The 14180-nt window shown below is 37.2% G+C and overlaps 1 protein-coding gene across 12 annotated transcripts in view; it reads left to right on the forward strand.

Moving 5' to 3' along the window:
* col12a1a (collagen, type XII, alpha 1a) overlaps positions 1 to 14180 on the forward strand; it is a 71609-nt gene that overhangs the window by 44367 nt on the left and 13062 nt on the right. For all 12 annotated transcript variants that reach the window (XM_052580904.1, XM_052580902.1, XM_052580903.1 and 9 more), the window contains 15 exons: positions 1076 to 1228; positions 1304 to 1378; positions 1735 to 1874; positions 1960 to 2083; positions 2181 to 2324; positions 3121 to 3285; positions 3380 to 3418; positions 3525 to 3663; positions 4638 to 4780; positions 5075 to 5184; positions 11589 to 11747; positions 12041 to 12118; positions 13131 to 13217; positions 13656 to 13709; positions 13893 to 13988. In XM_052580904.1, coding sequence (XP_052436864.1) covers positions 1076 to 1228; positions 1304 to 1378; positions 1735 to 1874; positions 1960 to 2083; positions 2181 to 2324; positions 3121 to 3285; positions 3380 to 3418; positions 3525 to 3663; positions 4638 to 4780; positions 5075 to 5184; positions 11589 to 11747; positions 12041 to 12118; positions 13131 to 13217; positions 13656 to 13709; positions 13893 to 13988 — 1706 coding nt within the window. The remainder of the gene's footprint in view (positions 1 to 1075; positions 1229 to 1303; positions 1379 to 1734; positions 1875 to 1959; positions 2084 to 2180; positions 2325 to 3120; positions 3286 to 3379; positions 3419 to 3524; positions 3664 to 4637; positions 4781 to 5074; positions 5185 to 11588; positions 11748 to 12040; positions 12119 to 13130; positions 13218 to 13655; positions 13710 to 13892; positions 13989 to 14180) is intronic.

The raw sequence follows: 14180 nt of genomic DNA on the forward strand, positions 1-14180 counted from the left end.
TCGTACTTTTTAACTTATTAAATGTTGTTCCACAGCTAGTTGTAATTTAGCCATGTTCATACTTTTTAATCAAATAAACATATATATATATATATATATATATATATATATATATATATATATATATATATATATATATATATATATATATATATATATATTTATTAATAGATTTATTCATATTCTAAACTATTAGAATCTTTGGCATTTTAATAATAATTGATATCCTGTTATAATTCTTGTTAATATCTTGAATTAGATTTTATAATTATGTTTTGTTTTAATTTTAATTGTTCTATCATTGTAATGTTTGTTATTGATTATTTTATTGGTTATTTTATTTATAAAATGTCTTATAGGTAAATATGTCTCATGTAGCTTTTAAGTTTTAGGTCCCACTTTATATTAGGTGGCCTTAACTACTATGTACTTACATAAAAAATAAGTACAATGTACTTATTGTGTTCATATTGTATTGTAAAACACTTTTGCTGCTATTGAGGTGGAATAGGGGTAAGGTTAGGGAGAGGGTTGGAGGTATGGGTAAGTTTAAGGGTGGGTTAAGGTGTAAAGTATGGGTCTTTATTATATTTAATATAAATGTAATTACAGAAATTAAATACAGATGTAATTACATGTAGTTTTTTTTTTTAAATATAAGTACAATGTAAAATCAAGTATGTACACAATAATGACATTGTACTAAATTATTAATTAAAATGTAAGTACATAGTAGTTAAGGCCACTTAATATAAAGTGGGTCCAACTTTATTTTATTTTGTTTTTTTAATGGTTTTAGTTTTAATTTGACTTAATGCTAATACATTTATTTTTAAAATATGATTTCTTTTTATAAAATCAAATAGTAAATACAAATAGTAAAATACATTGTGCACAGATTTGTTTTATATTTTAATTAATTATTTAATTAAATAATTTAACTTCACATTACACTTTTTTAAAATAAGTTTAGTTTGTAATATGTTTGAAATTCTAATGCATGGAAACTTTAATGCTAATTGAAATACATACATATTAATGTTTGTATAAGCTTACGCTTCTCTTTTATCATTAGCGACTAACCGTGGAGCTCAGGAGGTCACTATCACTGCCGCTGAGAGCCAGTACTGTTTTGACGGGCTGACGCCAGATTCACTGTACAACGCCACAGTCTACACACAGACCCCCAACCAGGAGGGCCCCGGAGTCAGTGTCAAAGAGCGCACACGTAAGTCACCACGCATTCAGAAGACTTCAGTCTCACAGTTCAGTTTTACTCATGGTTTCTTTGTCTGTTCTGTAGTGGTGAAGCCCACCGTAGCCCCAACACCACCTCCAACTCCTCCACCACCACCCACCATCCCCGGCGCACTCGAGGGTAAAGACACAAGAGGATTTACTTTATCAAAATGCTTTTTACATTTTACTACCTTACCAACTATTAGTAAGCAAAATAAGTAGTTCATTGAGGCAAAGCCATTTTGGTTTGTTAATAGTGAGAACTAGACCTTAATATATAGTGTGAGTGCTTGATTCTTCCAAACAATGAGTCCTCTGAAACGTTCATTATACTGTGTAAATAGTCACTGTAGAGCTGAATGGAATTTTATGTCCAGTAAATAATATGCATTTAAAAGCTACTGAAATTTCAGAAACAAACAGAGCATTTGACAGGGATGATATGGTGCACTACTATACATGCATTGCTCATTACACTTTGTTCTGTAATGGCAGTGTGCAAAGGAGCCAAGGCTGACCTGGTGTTCCTGATCGACGGCTCGTGGAGTATTGGAGATGAGAGCTTCATTAAAGTCCGTCAGTTTGTCTTCAGCATGATCGGAGCGTTTGATGTCATCAGCCGTGATGGGATGCAGGTAACCGACCTGTCTGTAGTCATGTGATTGATCTGCCTGACTGTGCTGTGATTCATTTGCTCTTTTTTCTCATTCTGTGAAACAGGTGTCTTTTGTGCAGTACAGCGATGAAGCTAAAACAGAGTTCAAACTGAACACCTACCACGACAAGGGGATGGTACTGTCCGCCCTTCAGATGGTCAGATACAGAGGAGGAAACACCAAAACGGGTTTGTGAAACATTGTTTCATGTTCCCTAACTAAATGTGTCAAAAGAAGAAACCAAATGGCTATGACGCTTTGTTTTAATGTGTGCGAATGCTTTAGGTGTTGCGCTGAAGCATATCGGAGAGAAAGTGTTCACATCAGAGAGTGGGATGAGGAGAAACGTTCCCAAGGTTCTGGTCGTAGTAACTGACGGACGTTCTCAAGATGAAGTGAAGAAGAGTGCTACTAAACTACAGCATGCAGGTAACACTGAGAGCAAACGTGATGTGAGTGTTGTTTACAGGACAGGCTGTCTGCGGAGTTTTTCAAAGAAAGTTTAAAACTTTTTAAGACCTGCACAAATAAAGTTAATACCATATGCCCTTTTAGAGCAAACATACAAACATACAATCGAAAAAAATAAATGATGCATGGGTTTATTTTATTTGATTAAATAGCACAAACAGTGCACCTTCAAGTCTAAAATATGCAAAACATGTTTAATTCATGCATTAAGATCTATTGTTGTATGTAGTGTTATTTATATTTTAGCACATAAACCAATTTGCGAAGCTGTAGAAAGCAAACAGTGTCACATTTTTACGTTGAAACATGAAATGCTCACATTAATTCAATGTCATAAATAATCTTATTAGACTGTATTGCCATTCCTATTTGTTGTTATTTAAAATATGTAAGACTTTGCACGGCCTTAAATTTGGTCGAACTGAACTTAAAACATTTTAAGGACTTTTTAGTTTAAATAACATAAAACTTTTTGGACCATGATTATGTTTTGTGGTATTCTGTTTAAACTATGTGAATGACTGTATTATAAAAGAATCATTCTTTTTTGCATTAAAAATAAGCATTGATTATGACACATTGCAGACCTCAGTGGTCACGGAAATAGACCTCATTTTCTTTATGCAACATATAATTGTTACATTTTGGGGTAAAATATAATCTGGGTGAGTTCTTGACAGGCGATATATCTCAAATTACTTCAGACAAGTCACTCTACATGCTCCTCAAAGCCTCAGTGTTGTCTTTTCCACAGGCTACAGTGTGTTTGTGGTGGGTGTCGCAGACGTAGACACCGCTGAACTGAGGAATATTGGAAGCAAGCCCAGCGAGAGACACGTCTTCATCGTTGATGACTTTGACGCGTTTACTAAGATCCAAGACAACCTCATTACGTTCATCTGTGAAACGGCAACATCAAGTAGGATGTCATTCTTTGTAGTCTGCATTGCATTCTTCGCTTTATCGCTAACATCAAAGACAAGAGTCAAACTCTTTCCTGTATTCTTTTACAGCTTGTCCTTTGATTTACCTCGACGGATTCACATCCCCAGGTCAGAGCTTGACTGAAGTCTATACCCCAAGACTTTCTATCATCATAGTCTTATTTTCCTCTGTCATAACGCATCTCTTGATTAATGTTTTGCTGAAAACTTACAGGCTTCAGGATGCTGGACGCCTTTAACATCACTGACAAGACGTTTGCTGGCATGAACGGCGTCTCCATGGAACCTGGCTCTTTCAACAGTTACATTGCATACAGACTCCATAAGGATGCATTCATTTCCCAGCCCACAAAGTAGGTTGAAGTGCAGTGCATGTGTTTTGCATGTTTTCTGAGCTGCTCCCCTACAGACTATAATGGGAGTCAAGTGATCACAATTATTTGAATTGTCTTCAGAGCGCTTGCAGTCTCTGAAGTCTCTTTAAGGAGCATTTCTTGTTTGTTGTAGCAGCTTGTGTGAATGGGGTGTCAGATATTGCAGAAATGTCCAATGTGAACTCATAAAAACCTTCTCCTTATTGACCTTTTCAAAAAGGGGAATACTTTTGAGAAGTAAATGATATATTTTAAAGAGTTTTATTTGGCCTGACTGAAGTGAAAAAGGGAAGTCCAAGCAAAAACCAATGCCAACTGGTGCTTTGGTGGTAGAAATTAATCTCATAAAAATAGCTTTTTGCTATTCATAGTTGTTGCAACAGTATATTAAACCTCTTTTTCTTTTTATTAAAGATCAGTACATTGTAGTGAATAACAGCATTAAAAGTCAGGGTTATTATTGTTGACTAAAACTTTTATCAATTGAAATGAAGTTAAAATATAATCAAATCTAGTTGCTTTTCTCAAATATTTTGTAGTGAATGCCTATACACTCTTAGATCAAGAAGCGCACCTCAAATTGAGCCGACTAAAGATCTGGTCTGAAGGTCTCTGGCCAAAGCATGCTTGATTAATTTAATTATAATGGTTTGTATTTGTGCGTGGGCAAGCAGCTGTTCAAATGGAAACATTTTAAGCACCAGAGGAGGGAAAATACTTCAATATGTTGCCATTACTCAAGGCTGCGAGTCTTCACTTCATGAAGCTGTTCTGTACTTTTGGATTTATGTCTGGTTTCTGTATAGATCTGTATGAAGCTTTTAATTATTCCAGCGAAACCCATCATGTGTGGGTCATATTTTGCATTATGACATGATTTTATGAACATCAAGTCTGTGGGCTGCCTGATGAAGTCCTTTGCTTTGATAAATGAGCTGTGTTTTTCTTTGAAGGGAAATCCATCCAGATGGTCTTTCTGCCTCATACACTCTGATTCTCCTCTTCCGTCTCCTCCCCGACACTGGCAAGGATGCGTTTGATTTATGGCAGATATCAGATAAGAACAACAACCCCGAGGTCGGGCTCACCATTGACCGTAAGTACCATTTTCATCTTCCATGTGTTGTGTGTGTTTGTGTGTGCGTGCAGTAAACCTTGTGGTGTCTGCTACAGCTTGTTTAGAAACAGAAACCCTCTAAATGGGTTCCAGATTTCAAGCTTGCAGTGATTTATAGCAGTAATTATTCTGAAATGCACAATCAGCCCTTTTAGAGCATCAAGCTACAATTTGAATGGAAATCCTTTATTTTGTTGTTGTTGTTGTTTTTTTGTCATTTTGATATGACGGCCAACGCAAAGCCATGTGTAAGTGTGTGTGTTTTGTTCTCAGCCTCCAGTAGAATCATCTCATTCTACAATAAAGACTCCAGAGGTGAAATTCAGAAAGTCTCCTTTGATAACGACCAAGTGAAGAAAGTTTTCCACGGCAGTTTCCACAAGGTAGAATGATTTTATTACTTTGGTTGACTACTTGGGCATTCCATAGAGGAACCTTTCAGTGAACAGTTATTAAAATAACCATTTTAAAAGATTTTGAATTGTAAATAACCTTTTTCCACTATAAATATCATTTTGTCCAATGAAAAGGTTCCATGGATGTTAAAAGTTCTCAACGGAACCATCAATGCCAATAAAGAACGAATGGCGCGTTAAATTCATGCAACTGCAAAAATAGCTTGAAGACCTGAACTGTTTCCTTTAGATGAGGTGGCAGATGTCAGTATGTATTGCAATTTTAATCAGATGGATGATGGGTTACAACTTGGAGTATCATTTAAGAAATACTGCCAGATAAAACATACTGAGAAAGGGATTGGATATCTTTAGATCAATATTAGTCCCTGCAAAGTACTAAAGTTTGTTTGGTACAGCGTAACGATTTTGGAAGAGATGGCTTGTGCTCTAACTCTTGGCTGATAATTTCAAAATGTGTTTCCAACCAAAGACATGGTTTTACTTCTTGGACTTCAATGAAAGATTAGCCACTGTTGGTTTTGCTTTTGGCTTTAAATTGAGATGTTTAACGGCCCTTATGGTGCATGCAGAGCTTTCGCCTATACACCCAAAGGCCATCATTCTAGCTGCAGGTTTGTGCAAGAGTGATGTGGTGATGTGGTTTGTGAGAGCTGGAAACATCAATCATTACTATTGAACATGCTGTAAAAGAGGACGTTAATGATGTTGTTTTTTAATAAAGGGTCTGTTAAACACCTGTAAAGTCTGTTAAAGCTAAACATGTCATCATTTTGTCATGTTTGTCCCGATTGACCACTGGCATAGTTTAATTGCTAATGTAAAAAACGCCAGACAACAAGGAGACTGTAATTCATGCTTGCTGGGATTTGCCAGTTTTGGTCTAGTAAGTGCATGCTGGCAAATCAGATTTCAAGATGTGCTAATTTTACAACCACACATGATGGATTTTCCCAGTCTGTGTGGGAAATTTGAAAGTATAGTTTGAGCAATTGCGGTAAATCTCAGGAAGACCACCAGAAAGTCAAAGAAAAATAATTATAATGCTTAAAGAAAATTAAGCCTATTTTCACCCAATTATCATTACTGTAATACTAAAAAAAATGAAAAATTCAATTTGTATTTTAATGTAAAAACTTTATTATATTATAGTAATGCACTATAACTGGAATCATTGTTATTAATAATAATAATAAAAAAAAAACTTTAGAATGTATTTTGATTGTCTTCTTGAGATTCACCCATTGACATCATTACAGTGGCTTTTATCACAAAGTGATGTCATATAGTCTGGATTGTGACTGCAGGCCCATTTGTGGTCCAGGGTTCTATTGGTTTGTCACTGTTGCCTACTGTATGTTAAGTAACCACTGGCATTGATGGAGACGTGAACACAGAACAGCAATTCTGAGCTAAGGTGGTGATTAGCTGACCACCTTGGTTACAAGATTATAGACTGGTTACATGAAAAGGAAACCTTTTAGGTTAAACAAACCCATCATTCTTAGGAGAGTTAGAAAGTTGTTTACAGTGAAAGACTTTTCTCTTTCTTCCTTCTCAGGTTTGTTTGTCCTTACATAAAGCAAGCATCGCCATTACAGTTTCTCAAACTTTAGGTTAGGGATCTGAACCAACTCTAACCATAAATATTAAATCTCACTGCTTACCTCACCATTTGCACTACAGACTTGAATGATACTTCAAATGATGTGGTTTATTTCTTTATATTTAAGTGCACTTATCGTGCAATTATTGATGAAAAACTCCACAGACTTGGAGGAACATGAGACCAGAATGTCAGAGACTTGGGAAAGGACTCTACTGATTTGGGTCAGTAAGAAACACTTTAGCAACCACACTAGCAACAGCCTTGCATCAATGTGGAGAATGTTGCATGGGGAATTTCATTGAGTGAAACTAATGAAATCTGTCAGGGTCACTGGAACGTCAACAAAAATAATATTTCTTAAAGAAATTGAAGCGTATTTGATACCTTGTTCAGTTTGAATTTTATTGACCAGAATCTGCACAGAATCGACTGCCAATTCAGATGAACACACATGGCCTGATGGATTTGTTGTTGATCATTTTTTAATAGTTAATAACAACATACAAGCCATTATAATTTGAATTAACAAATGAGGGTTGATAAAAGTGTGAACACTGTGCCAGTTTAATGCTTAACAAGAGTGCCTAGACTAGAGTGCCTAGGGAAAAGAAAACAGCTATTAAATTGGATTCTATGGTCAGCCGCGCAATACCACACATAACACTGGCCCTTTCTTCATGTCATTTCCTTTCTTTTATAAAATCTTTGAAAAAATTATGAATTCAGTAGCTAAAATCAATCAATGAATAAAAGCTTTCTGAGTTAGATTTAAAGGTCATGTCATGTGAAGGGTTTGGAAGCGCTGTTCACATCAAGCTTGTGTGAGACTCATAATTGCTTTCAGTGTTTAAGGGATAGTTCACCCAAAAATGAAAGTTCTGTCATTAATTACTCGCCCTCATGTCGTTCCAAAACCATAAAACTTTCATGTTTGAACACAAATGAAGATAATTTGGTGAATTCCGAGAGCTTTCGGACCCTCCCATAAACAGCAAGGGTTCTACCATGATCAAGGTCTAGAAACATAGCAAGAACATTATTAAAATAATCCATGTGACATCGGGGTTCAACTGTAAATTTTACCAAGCTACAAGAATACTTTTTTATGTGCAAAGACAAAAAAATAAAAAATAATTACTTTATTCAACAATTCTCCTCTGCTTCTCCCTGGCACCATTTTGGAGAGTATCCATGGAACGTAAACAACATATCCAATACAACACAGAAATGTTGTTTTCGTTCAGATTAAAGCGTAAACAATGTAGGCAAAGTATCCGCATGGTGCTGCTGACACAGAACAGCTTAAATTGTTTACGTTCAGTGGATACTCTCCAAAATGGTGCCAGGGTGACGTGGGACAAGTTGGTGAATAAAGTCATTATTTTTGTTTTCTTAGTGCACAAAAAGTATTCTCGTAACTTCGTAAAATTACGGTTGAACCACTGATGTCACATAGATTATTTTAATGATGTCCTTGCTACATTTCTGAACCTTGATTGTGATAGTATCCTTGCTGTTCTGAAGATGAACAAAGGTCTTATGGGTTTTGAACGACATGAGGGTGAGTAATTAAATTAATTAAAATAATTACCAAAACCACTGGATATACAGGATACCAATACTACTGATGTCTCTATAGCCCCTTTCACACTGCACGTCGGACCCGGCATATTGCCGGAACATTGCCGGGTCGCCTTCTGTGTGAAAGCAACCACGTCCCAGGATTGATTCCGGCATTGAACCCGGGTCGGGGACCTAGTAACATTGCCGGGTTCGACCCGGGACGAGCGCTGTGTGAACAAAAGCCAGATCTAATGCAGTGTCGAAGTGATGATGCACGTTACCGCGCAACTCTTTTACCGGCTGTTTTGAGGGAAGATCAACGTTCGCGACAAAAACACATGTGCAAACTGTAATGAAGCAGAGATCAGTTAGTTCCTCACTTTCCGCGCTGATGCCGAGATCGTTCGCTTGCTTCAGTGAAAGTATAACGTGCCTAACGTTTTCGACTCGTTCATTACACGTCACGCCCTGATGTCACGTGCCGTTACGGGATCTTTACGGGTTGTGTGTGGAAGCACACACATATCCCGGGTTATCACTGGCAGTGTGAAAGTGCAAAATCTAGCGACCCGGGAACAATTGCCGGAACACTTTACCCGTGTATTTGCCGGAATGGCAGTGTGAAAGGGGCTCATGAAATAGTTATTTTTTTCCTAATATTTAGCCATTGACTATAGCCATTCAACATTAAAGTTTGATTGAGAGCTATCAATTTTAACATATGCAAGACTTTTAAAAATAACAACTCCTAATTTAAAAATCTTCATATCAGAATCAGAATCAGAATCAGAATGAGCTTTATTGCCAGGTATGTTTACACATACGAGGAATTTGTTTTCGTGACAATAAATCCAATATAATAAACATCAGATTTAGCTACATGTGCCCTTCAGCAAGTAGGAAAAATACAGAAATCAAACACTACTAATTCTAAATTAAATATAGATTAATTCTTAAAACTACAAAGGTTATTGTTTTCCCTTTTTTTCTTTTGTTCTTTGATTAACACATTATAGCAACACATTATAGGGTTATTAAGTTATTTGGCTTCTATTACTTTAAGAGCTGCTGCTGCTTAATGTGATGTGGATCTGGCACACATCCTCGTACATTCGCACTTTAATATGAAATGATACAGGCTACAGCACACAAAGCCATATTTGTGCAAGCAATTGAATAGCACACCCTTTAAGCACAGTATAATGGCTGACAGGACAGGAAAATTAGTTTTTACTGACATATGGCCTGACAACATCTCATCTGACCACAGTTCACTGTGGATCTATCGTCACCTGTATCATTTCCATGCTTGTTTGACTAGTGCCTGGTGCTGTGGCGCAGTTAAAGTGTGCATCTTAAAAGTCTCCTGTTTGATGTGGTCATAAAGATGTTCTGTGTAACAGACAGCAGCAGCAGTTATGAGTAGGGTTGGCTAGTTTATTGTTGCACCCCTGTGTAACATATTTTTAACACCATTAAACTGGAAAATTTATTGCCTGTGTTAACGCTAATTTTGACAGCCTTAATTGTAAAGTCATTTTAAAATCTATTGTTCACTTAGGTCTATTTTTATTGGCACAAAAATTGTCTGATTACTTTGTTAATCGTCACAATAATTTAGTGATTTCCCGATACTCTATATTTTTACTAAAATGATCATTAGTGAGAGCCCTAAAAAATGCATAACTGTTGCTTTTGATCATGCTCCCATCCTTCACCTGAATATTGTCCACTTCCTGTCACTGCCACATCAGTTCCTGTCTTGTCTTTTCATGTTACCATTTATTTAAGCCATGTGTTTCCACTACCTTTTGTAAAATTTTGCCAGTTCCACTGCCTTACTAAGCGTTCTTCAATGCCGTTGCTATTGTTTATTGATATGACCATTGATTTTGTTCTCCTGACCGTTTCTTGATTACTGTTTTGGATTTGTCTGCAGTTGGATTGCTTTTTCCATATTTTGACTCAAGCCAGTGACCTGATTTGAGCTGTGATTGTTATTTGTACTTGGAGCACAGATTATTGAATAAAGACCTGCATATGGAATCCACTAGATTAGAAATACCTCTTCTTTACAATAGCACACACAAATACTGGCTAGATTTGAAAAATACATTACAAATAATATATTTTATAAATAACGGCTAAAATATGAATTTACTCACTGAATTCATACAGTTGAGGGAATTGTGAACTATAAAATGGAGGCTGATAGATATAATGAAAGTCTGACAGGACAGAGGGGAAGACTAGAGCAGAGCAAAATGAAACCACATGGTGGGCATATTCACACACCCACAGTAGCCAGAATGGGAGGATTCGAGAAAGTGTGAAGGCACAGGGCACCAAACAATCGAACAATCAGAAGCCCTGTCTGTTATGATGCTTAACCCTCTCTGCATACTCTTTCTGAATTGATAACTATTGCATTCTCAGCTTCCTATGAGCATTTGAACACAGTTTTTGGATAAGCTTCTAAAGCTTTCCACCTAAAGCCAGAACTTCAGAGCCCTTCTCCTTGTGGGAAGCCAAATGCCGTTTGCCAAAGATGTTGACGGTATTGTGGCAAGAAATATGACCTTGCCTTTGGAGTGCTGATCTACAAAGTATGAATATCAGATGTATGAGCTGGTCAGACTATTTGACTGAAAAAGTAAATGCCCAAGTTGGGGGAACGAGCGCATTAGACGGTCAGCCGCAGAATGACATAATAGCAACATGTGGTGACGCTACATAAAGAAACGTTGTATTCCCTCTAAAAAAAGGATGGAAAAACCATTTTGGTGGTCGCATCCTCATGTAGTGTCTCATGGTGAATGCAAAGGGGAAATTACAGTTGGTAAACCATTTAATATTATCTGCTGACATGAAGATTTGTATATGTGTTCGGCAACTGGCATGTCTTTACATAATGAACTAATTAAACTCATTATAGTTGGCCAACAACTGTTATTGGAAGAATTGAGAGCATAACTCTAAACATAGTTTAAAGGCCGTAGGGTTAACTTTCTCAGGGATCATGGGAAAGGTTTCTTAAAGAATGGTTTTCATGTATTTTTGTCAATCGAGCAGTGTTGTGAATCCCTTTCATGAAGATTTATGAACCAAGCCAAGATATCCAGAGCACTGAGTAATAATTTAACTCATGCTTGGATTGCACTGCTGAGGTATTCACTCTAATGCCTTTTTAATTTTGCAGCTTCACATTTCTGTTTCACCGAAAAATGTCAAACTCAACATTGACTGCCAAGAGGTGGCTGAGAAAGAGATCAAAGAGGCCAACAACATATCCACAGATGGCTATGAAGTCCTTGGAAAAATGGCAAAGTCTGGCGGTTCAAGGAAGCAGTCAGCCACAGTAAGTAAAGATTACTCTTTCCCTTCAATACACCAAACACACACATCTGAACACACACTAAGTGATTAATCCAAGGAATGTACCCTGCCGTTCCCTTTGTCCCCTCATACTCAATCAAGTGCATGTACTCCCACCAATTCATGCCTGAACAGGTTCGATTCTGTCTGTATTGCTCTTCAAAACACCATTGGGTGCATGTGGGCAGGTTTTTATAAAATAAAAAATTTTGAGTCCCGAGCTCAATGCAAGCCATCTGTAACACCCGTTTGTGTTCCCATTTTTCTCTCCCTCAGTTCCAGCTCCAGATGTTTGATATTGTCTGCAGTTTGGGCTGGACAAGTCGAGACAAATGTTGTGATATTCCAGCAATGGTAAGCAGGGGTTGTGTATGGATTGTCATCTTACGGGGTGGGTTTTTGTCTACTGTTTGGTCAGCACGCTGAAGGCTTAACCCATGCTGAGAAAAAGTCATTGAGTTTTGCAGACTTCAAAAGATGCTTGTAATCAGAGAAGGGACACTCTCCAGCCCCTAAATACAGCTGTCAAGCTTGAGCAATTCCCAGTTGTGTTTCGATGTCACTTCCTTTTTCACGGCGATTGCCCTTTTCCTTAATGTGTCTTTAGGGAGTCCCTTTGTAACAATATGTTACAGTTCACAGGTTCATTTCCTTAAATAACTTAACAGATGTTTCAGATTATTTTAGTGACAAGGAAGCATAAATGGAAGCATAACATCATGTCAGACTATGTATTGTCTGAATAAATTACTTACAAAGTATTTATTCAAATGTCAAAAAGTTAATTTGATCAACAATTGACCATAATTAAATTTGACCTTAATAATAGTCATGATACTATGCTGGACTATAAAAAAAAAATACATACACTTTTAGTAAATTTCACAAAGAAATGACAAGTAACAATCTTCATGGTTTTTCGGTCTTCCATGAAACACGTGGACATTAGTTTACCTTTAGCATTTGTCTTCACAGGAATGAAAGGGCTTAGCCAAACCTTTTATTAGAAGGGAGTGTGCACATACTTTTGGCCATAGAGAGTATCTAAAGGGCAGGTAGATAATAAAGGTATCACACATGACACTGAAATAATGCAATGGAAATTCATTCAACAAAAAAAGAAGAAACATGAAAGCTATCAAATGTGAGCCTGTTTTTTAACATTTACCAGTATTTTATTATAAAATGTTGTAATAATGCCACAGTATTACAGTAAAGCAACTAACCTTTTATCAGTTAATATGTTTAAACATCAAAATTACATCATCATGCCAGCTGTCTTTACTATTGCAGTTCTTTTCCTTTTATAAATCTGTTTCGGCTTTAACATTTTCAGAAGGTTTGATTTATATCTCCATTTCTGTAGAGAGATGAAGCCAAATGTCCCGCTCTTCCTCACTCCTGCACATGTGCTCAGGACAGCGTTGGTCCTCCAGGCCCCGCGGGCCCTCAGGTAAGATCATTAGTGTCCCATGACATTTCCTCTGTCTCTTAAGTCATCGTGCTACATCGCTGCAAATCTCACTCCTCATGACGAGGACGGAAAGGTCCAGAGTTCAGGGACAGTGGGGTATTTTCCCCAGGGCTGTAATTTCAGTTCTGCTCTTTGCATTAAGCACAGGACTATGATTATAGGGGCTCTTCTCTCCACAACATTATGTATGGATCGAACATCTGTGATTAGCGATGGTTATCAGCACAGCATGAGCTAATGACTAGTGACTTACTCATGGACTTAAGGGAGAATGTGCTTAAAGGTCAGAAAGCAGAAGTCAAGACTATCTGGGACATGTGAACTTGGAAACACCAATCTCTTTAGAGCCATTTGACAGTTTGTCTTATAAAATAATGAATCCTCTAAAATTCTTTTCTTTGTTTTTTGTGTTTCCAGGGCAGCCCTGGTACAAAAGGCCCACGAGGTGAGAGGGGAGAGTCTGGCCCCACGGTAAGCTTATCTTCCTCCGTCTCTAGTTTATAAATGACCTGCTGATGAATGCCAAATGGTCAGATAGAGAAGTAGATGTTGAACAGGTTCCTTCATCGAGAAACCTTATCTCTCAGCGCTTCTTTCTAGAGTGCTGAAACTGAATAATTTACCAGGACTTAAACCCATTCATTGCTATTGCAGGGTTCAATGGGACCACGAGGGGAGCAGGGCCAACCAGGACAAATGGGACCACCAGGCCCACAGGGCCCTAATGGACTGTCTATTCCTGGTGAACCAGTAAGTAAAGCACAAAACTATGTCCATTGCCATTTTTCAACACATAATATAATTAGTCATTATTGAGGCCTTTCTTAAGCCCAAAATACTGAAATAAACATGAACCGTCAAAAATGGTTTTAGTTAACTGGAATTGAGCTGAAATAGAATAAAATACAAATATAAGGTTAAACTCACAATTTTAAAACATGA

The sequence above is a fragment of the Carassius gibelio genome, chromosome B17, assembly GCF_023724105.1.
Source record: "Carassius gibelio isolate Cgi1373 ecotype wild population from Czech Republic chromosome B17, carGib1.2-hapl.c, whole genome shotgun sequence".
Taxonomy (NCBI): domain Eukaryota; kingdom Metazoa; phylum Chordata; class Actinopteri; order Cypriniformes; family Cyprinidae; genus Carassius; species Carassius gibelio.